The 8,143-nt window shown below is 39.5% G+C and overlaps 1 protein-coding gene across 1 annotated transcript in view; it reads right to left on the bottom strand.

Annotated features, from left to right (window-relative positions):
- Positions 1–222: 222 nt before the first annotated feature.
- LOC145490070 (uncharacterized) overlaps positions 223–8,143 on the bottom strand; it is an 18,369-nt gene continuing 10,448 nt past the window's right edge. The window contains exons 6-8 of the mRNA XM_081469178.1: positions 3,842–4,996; positions 1,670–1,937; positions 223–1,033 (exon numbers count right to left, since the gene is read on the bottom strand). Coding sequence (XP_081325304.1) covers positions 629–1,033; positions 1,670–1,937; positions 3,842–4,996 — 1,828 coding nt within the window. The 3' untranslated portion in view covers positions 223–628. The remainder of the gene's footprint in view (positions 1,034–1,669; positions 1,938–3,841; positions 4,997–8,143) is intronic.

Here is an 8,143-nt window from a genome sequence, read left to right as displayed (position 1 = left end):
ATTAGAACTGAAAAAAACTAACCTACGTACAAAAATATAAAGGTGTTATCAAGTGACTGCGGTTTAGCGTGTGCCAATTAATGATTACAGATTATCTAACAATAAGATTTTCATAAAATAGGAACAAACACCGCAACACCCAATTCAAAACTAATGACCAATAACTAACGCATCCTTATAAATCGTATACATGAAGTAAAGCACCCTCCCCGCCGCCCTCCCCCCCCCCCCCTGTCGATAGGGGTACAGGAGGAAGAAGCATAGTCCTTCATACTAAGCACTTGGTGCTGAAGAGTATACTGACAAACAGATTTATTCTGTGCTCCTTTTTTCGAAATCCCATCGACCTTACATCAGTATCAAAAGTTATTCAATGTTCTAACATTTCTTTGATACAAAAAAAAAAACGTTTCATTGTCAATTCCTAATCAGACAAAAGCCTACGTAACCGAAATCAAAATTCATGTTTATCCTGAATTGTCTATTAATTGTATTTGACTGGAGGAAAAAAATTATCGTCTATATTCCCTTCAATCAGAAAGAAGAGAACGATCTAAATCAAATTTATAATCATTTAGAGTGTATATTCTGCTCCATGAACCTTGTATAGATCAGACCATTGACTAAGTTACAGTGGTGTAACAGCGTCCTGGGACAGTGTAGTGATTTCTTGATTACAAGCGTTTGCGGAAGGACGTTGCTCTGGATTTCTCTCCCAGCATCGACTCATCAATTGCCTCCATTGTTCCGGAGGCTTCTTGCTGTCTTCCACATCTTGTGGACGGTAGCCATTATCCACCTTACTGAAGAAAAGTGTCATCGTGCCGTTGAATTCAGCAAAGGCCCGCTGCCCATACCACATCTCCCACAGTATTAAACCAAAGCTGTATATGTCTGCTTTGCAGTCATACAACTGGGAATGAAATACTTCCGGTGCGATGTACACAGGGGTTCCCTCCAAAGTACCCGTGATGTCATTTACGTCTTTAGCAACTCCAACATCAGTTATCTTCACTAAGTTGTCCTCTGATAGCTTAAATGTAAACGAAGGAGCACATACAGTTTCATTATACTCAGCAAATTGAACAATTTCTTTAAAGGAACTCGTACAAAAGACAATTTATTGTTTTATACTTTCGGGATGTAATGAAATTTTTCTAAAATGTTGTTGATTTGAAAACTATAAGGACGAAAGTTAAGTTAAGTTAAGTTTCGCTAAGATAACAATCATATTTTCTTTATTTCAAATAATTTCAACTACTTGGGAGTTTGCTAGGTGGAACGTTTGAAGCCTCGCAATTTTTTCAAATATAGTCAAATGTTCATGGGTATCTACAACAGAAATAGAGAATGGGGATTTCGTTAATAGCTGGCCACAATTTCCCATTTTCAGTTTCCCATTTGGTATTTCCCACTGCCCACTGCATTGTTCTGCTAAGAGAAATTAAGTGTCTAAGAGTACTTGTGTATGTACAACTCTGTTCTCAAAACTAGAAAGAATTTGATTCATTATCGAATTTTACTTAGGTTTCAAAGCATTTTTACCCTTTCAAACTCGGAAACAGATTTCCTGATGTTTCATTCAATTTAAAGAAAATCAGAATACATTTTAAGCAATATTTAGTCAGTATTTTTAAACTGGCTCAGCAAAAATACTTCAGCCTCATACCAATATGTTCGCTAGCTTGAGGTCTCTGTGGACAACCCCCTGTTCGTGAATGAACGTAAGAGCACTGGTGATCTGTCTCGCCCATCGACACACTTCTCTAAGGACAGCAGGGTTTCTGGATTTTGCTGGAGCTGCTTCTGGCTGATCGAAGATCTGACTCCTCAAGCTTCCTTTGCACTTTTCCATTACCAGGATCACTCTTGTGGTGCGCTCCTTCTTGAGAAGGGATGTGCCATAAAACTTTACAATGTGAGGATGCTCCAATTTTCTGACGAACAGAATCAAAAACATGCAATATGCATAAAAGGGATGCAAAATTGGCTATATTTCAATAAACTGTCAGAAACATTTCTTTCTTATCTTAGTATTTTGTCTACCGAGTACTCACACGTGAGAGAAATGAAACTCCGTATCTCCCAATATGGTCTCAAAAACCGACGAACAAACAAAAAGCTCAAGTGGTATATAAGGAGGAAACAGTTGCGTTTTGCTCCTCAAAGAACTCCGCTAGACACTAAATTTAGGGAAGAATTTAGAAAAGGCCGAGTTCATTTTTTTTCTAAATAAATCGTAAGGAGTTACTTTTTATCAGCAGTTATTTTAAGGACATTTGGATAGGTGGCTGTGTTTCGATTCCAGTGGATTATCTGAATGTTGTTTAAGGACTGGTTCCGACGAAAATTTTCCAGTTGATAGATTTTTTAAAATTGTTACTACAGTCAGATGAGGTACTTGTGTCAGAAATGCAAAAACAAATTGGGGGTCACCTACTTCGTTTCAGAGGTAAAGCGTGTGGAAAACTACCCTGATTTTCAGTGAAAAATTGGCGCCCGTAATTCAGCATGGTCTACAGGGGTTTATAGTTAAAAATGTCGAAGGTGAGTCATTGGATCGAGGCAAACGATCTTAGTCCCATATTGTAGAAGTGTCGAGTCTGTTGCGTAAATAATTCCAAATGTTACCAACGTTTTCACAAAACTTAACCCTTAAAGAGGCATTTGAAACCGTCGCACAGATAAACGAAGAGCTAAAAAGGAACGGAATTTTGCAAAAAATTCAAACTATAGTCGATAGATTTTCTTCATTTTTTCGCTAAACAAAGAAAATCGGTAGAGAAAATGATCCATCAAAAGAAAACTAGGGGTCACTGAACGTCCAAGATCGTAAAATCAAGGCAAAGCTATAGCAGTGGCCATCTGCCCTATCATAGTTTATTTTATAAGTTAACTTAGCGCCCGCTCTCATGCATGCCGTGGCGTGTGAATTTGCGTGCGCAGTAAGGATGCGCAGAAACAATTAGCCCAAACGTCCTTAAAGATTGAGTAAGGGTTAAGACTACCTCAGGTTAAGAATAGACTTATGTTGCGTTTCCTTGTACTGGTGTAGTGGCCTACACCATTAGTGCTCGATTTGGATTATTGGACAAGAAAAGTAACTCTACTCTCATAGTGCCTCTTTCTATCCAGGCGTATAAATGGTTACCGGCGAACTTAATGCTGGGGGTAACTCCGCGATGAACTAGCATCTCACCGAGGGGGGAGTATTCATGCTACGAAAACCGGAGGTAAGCGCTGTGACATTCTTGCGTTGCTTTCTATTGTTTTCGTTCCCTATTGAAATCATGATATCCCTACGGGACAAACAATTTACATTTTTGGCCCGCGTATTTATACGAATAAGAGCTACGGTTTCGTTATGTTAATCCATTCGAGCAAATTGCGCATCGCGTACGTATCCAGGATCTGTTCAATTTCTACTTTATTCTTCTGGTGGTATTTCTGTAAGTCGTGTTTGTTATGGTTTTCTTCATTATTTGCATAGCTTCCTTCATTTATTATTGTTGTATTCATTTTCTATTTGCTTGTCATTTTTCCTCGTCAAACTCATATTCGTGTAAACAAATAAAGTCGTAGGATGTTTAAAGTTCCGTGCCAGTTTGGTTTCCACTCGATTAATACAAGCGTTAACAAGCGCCAGCCTGATGGGTCACTGGGCCTCCAACACAGGACCAACAATCCTGAAGATTATTCTACATGATATATGCTTCTCGATTAGCACTGTAAAATCTTACAATTCCTTCTCCAGTCCTAGGTTAATTAGCTCTTACATGCATGAAGGGTAAGGTTTGTGAAACTTAGGAGCTTTAACAGAAATTCGACATAAATTCCTTACCTCAGAAGATCTACCTCCGCCATAATAAGGGTTGCATTTGTGACATCAAGCACTTTGCTGCACACCTTTAATGCTACAGGTTGCTGCTTTCCTTTCCATCCCATATTCCCTTGGTAAACAATGGCAAATGCACCGCTTCCAAGACAGCAGGACATTTCTTCTTTCCAGTCTAATTCCTCGTTGCATATGTCAATGGCACGGATTTCTTGCAAGGCAAATACCGCCAGATGTCCTCTGATATCAGAAGCTTCATCCATGATTGGTTGGTACACCTCTTTTATCTCTTTCTGTGAACGGCTTTCATCACCGAGTTGTCTGCATAACATCTTGTCAGCCTCGATCAACTCGGGAATACGGGCTTCAATTTGCTTCAGACACAGCTCAGCCTCTTCCACTTGGTCCTTCACGAACAACTCGAGCACGCTTCCGTTTGTAACTTTATCGAGAAAGGCTGCAGATGCTTCAGCCATAAAAGCACACTTGTCTCCTTCGTATTTCCTGATCATATTTCTATCTTCCACCTTGCTTTTTATTACCATTATGCCGACCACAGGCACACCAATTACCAGCGCAACTAGGGTAACTGGAACCCATATTGGACTCATAGCGACGCCGATTACAACCTTTTCTGCTGTAGTTAATTTATAGCCTTCATCAGGTGGAGCATGTTCTGGAACATCGAGGTCGTCATTGGTGACAGCACCCTGGAGATTCCGCAGCTGCCCTTCCACAAAATTGTATCGCTGCTGAAAGTGATGAACAAGAGACTCGCGAGCATCTGAAAATACTTGGTTATCTTCTTCCCAATGCTCGATGATTTCTCGCAGCCGATTTTCTAGCGCTTTCGTGATCCTGCGGTAAGTCACTTCCCAGGAGCCCTCTGCCTTTGGAACTTCGTCTAGGGTCCACGTGGTGAAGCGAGCTCTGACAACACTTGACTTAAGATACTCACTGAGCTTCTGCTCAGCACCACTGACACGAATCTTCAAATATCTATGAAGCTCTTCCATCACTTCGGTTTGCCTTTCTTCAATCTGAAGCAAACGACAGATAATCAAAGCCATTTTGTCAGCGACTTTGTCGTGGTCTCTGCAAGCATTCATCACAAAAGCTTTTGCTTGATAAATTATCCGTGAGAGCAAGTAATCCAGCCATCTGCAAAAAATAAGAATAACAATAAAACGTAAATTTCAATTAACATCTTTCACCAATCAAACATAAAAATGTATGCAAGTTAAAGGTTCAGAATAGTATTGGATTATCTTGCTGCGAAGGATAATCGTATTTGTTCTCCAAGAGATCGCGTGCATTTGAACCAGGGACGCTATAAGTTGGATGACCCACGAATTAGTGGATTAAGGGGCACAGTTGTTGCCGAGAGAGAATACGAGATGTATGCCATAAAAGGGCCCGTATTTTAAAAACTTCATTCAGGCACCCTAACTATCAGTACGCTGGACAAAACTGTTCTGGATCGATGTTTTACCACAAAAATTAAAACAGGCAAAGTGATGCAAATAATTTTTTGATTGTCTTAAACCTTATTAAATTCCACACATGGAAACTTATTTTCACATAGATCACGCAAGGTAGACTTGCGTTACAGTGTATCTAGATTTGCGAACTGAATCACAGAAGTATGGAAAATTGCGCGGTTTCTGAGAAAAATAGTCATGGTTTACACCGACATCGTAGAGTAATTAGACCAGAGTTGTTGTGCGAAGAACATGGTTATGTGTTTGTGGATTTTTTTTCATGAATTCGGCGAGGACATGGTGTGAGGAAGGAGAGATAATCCATCTAAATAGTAGTTATAATCCTATGTCGCGTTCCCGAACCGAGTCCTTGTTTGACAAGTATCGATTCGGAGTTCGCCGTGATTAACCACACAACTTCTGGCTCTTGATTGTTGGTTTATTTAATGAATTGAAGTATGCGGTGAGAACTAAAAATTACATAAATGCGCATTACGCAACGAAATAACTAACGAGAGAAAATGATCAACGAACAAAATGATATTAAAGTGGGAGAAACAACAATCAAAGGAGACCTATGGCCAAACTCGTGGATTAAGTAATCTAGAGATGAAACATGTTGGTGAACTTGCAATTATTGGTGTATTATTTAAGGCTGTTAAAACAAGCCGGGTTCGTACCACGCAAGGTCGCACTTACCTCACAGACATAGGCTTTTTTTCGTTGGCTTTTGTTGCACACATATTACAAACATATACCGGTACATCCAGAATAGCTAGGGTGGCAAAATTGCAGCTGAACACGGAGTGGTAAAGGTTAAGGGTTCTTGGGTCACAGAGGACACTCCTGCCAAAAAATTCATAGAGTACTCTTTGTCTGCCTGCCGGGAAAATTTGCATGTATTCAAGTTGTACGAGCTTACAGACCTGTTTCGCTGCATTTCACTCAAGGCTATGGGTAAGGTTTCTTATTAGACAGTACTTCTTTTCCAGTGTGGGACCGCTTGTCCCTATATATATTGCATGTGACATACATCAAAATAAGTAGCCTCTTTTGCAAACATTTTCAGTGTTGATCCAAAAAATTCAAGCTCACAGGGGGTTTCTTTCCCTTTGTTATGTTTTCAATCAGGAAGCAAATGTGCAAACAAAAGACAGGGTAAAAATCATTTAAGCTTATCAAAATCAAGTATTTGGGAATTTTCTTTCCAAGTTTATGTGCATTTCACATCCCACTCAGAGTTCAAGTATAGGGAACACAACTTTAATCTAAACTTGAATCGATGTCGGTTGAACACGGACAACTCAACACGGAAAACTCAAGTGCTATAAACTGCAAAGCTCTGAACGAAGGCCCTGCTTGATTGAACGTTGGATCTCACAGGAGATCTAATGAGCCAAACTTGAAAAGTAAAACGATAATAAGTCAAAGCCTACTGCAAGGCTGACACAACGTCGTAAGCTTGGCTTATATTCAAAACAATACTTCGGCTGGCCTCAGGTTTAGATGTTAAAAACGAAATTACAGAATTATATGATGGTGCCGATGTTTGTCCTGTTTTCAATAGCTGTTTCGTTCATTGAAAATTGTTCGTTTCGCTCATATAAGTTCATTAAGGTCGACGAATAAGACACATTCTCATCAAAGCTTACCACATTAGCATGAGATTTACTCATTTGCAAGTCCCTTTCCAGCAAACTAATACACATCTCCTGGTCATTTTTAACGCCTTGACGAGTCAAATGCTCGTGAAATTCAGCCCTCAAGTTGGCTATAGTACTAATTCGAACATTCGAAGTCAACTCCACTTCAATTTAGCGAAAGACCTAATATTAATGGTCGTGTTAAAGCTACAAAATCATCATTCGGGCTGGCTCGATGCACGCATTGAGTAGTAACCACGCAAACACGATAGCGAGGCTAGCACTGACTGCAAGGTTACTATTCCAATATGGCTTCGGACTCGGTTACTATTCCAATATGGCGTCGGGCTCGGGCGCTCTCGTTCGGCCCGACTAATTACGAACAGTGTCTACACCTGAATGAGTGAGTGAGTGAGTGAGTGACACATTTGCATATCGGAGTTCCCGCAACAAACACGTTTCTACGCTTCGCGTAAGTCTTTCTCATGCTCTCTTGTCAAAATCTTGACAAAAAAATCCGCCAGCACGGAAAGAGTTTCTTCTCAAAACAACACTCCAAATGGGGCTCTTTTTTCTCAGAAATTGCGTGATTTTGCATACTTTTGTGACTCAGTTAACCAAATTTGGACAAGGTGTAACGCAAGCCTTTCTTGCGTGATCCATATAAAAATAAGTTTCCATGTGTGGAATTTAGTAAAGTTGAAGACAATCACAAAATTATTTGTGTCACTTCGTTGGTTTTAATTTTTTGTTGTAAAATGTCGATCCAGAAGAGTTTTGCCCAGCGTACTACAGTTGGTTACGTATCATCGGAAATGTACACATTCTGTTTCGGACTCGCACCAACTATTATGTAAGTGGAAGAATATTAAAAAGCATAAACATACTCCCGTTTGTTTCAGAATGATGTAAATACAGGTGTAACTGAGCAAAATGTCATTTAAAATATATCACAAGAGAAACTTGTATAAACAGAAATTTAAACAAAATTTAACTGCCCATGAAGGTTTCCTAGCTAAATTGCACTAAAACTTGCTTATTATTTATCAAGAGAGAGGGCCTAGAAAATTTGGGGGTTAATATTTGTGGGCTTATGTTTTATGATTACGCCAATGGAACGGCAAGCAATCATCAAACACTTACTGCTTTGTGCAGTGAGCAAAACTTAAAAAACATATAATTTA

Source organism: Orbicella franksi, chromosome 6, assembly GCF_964199315.1.
Source record: "Orbicella franksi chromosome 6, jaOrbFran1.1, whole genome shotgun sequence".
NCBI classification, from domain to species: domain Eukaryota; kingdom Metazoa; phylum Cnidaria; class Anthozoa; order Scleractinia; family Merulinidae; genus Orbicella; species Orbicella franksi.
The sequence above is the reverse complement of the archived record's forward strand: the minus strand, read 5'-3'. Positions and strand labels throughout refer to the sequence as shown.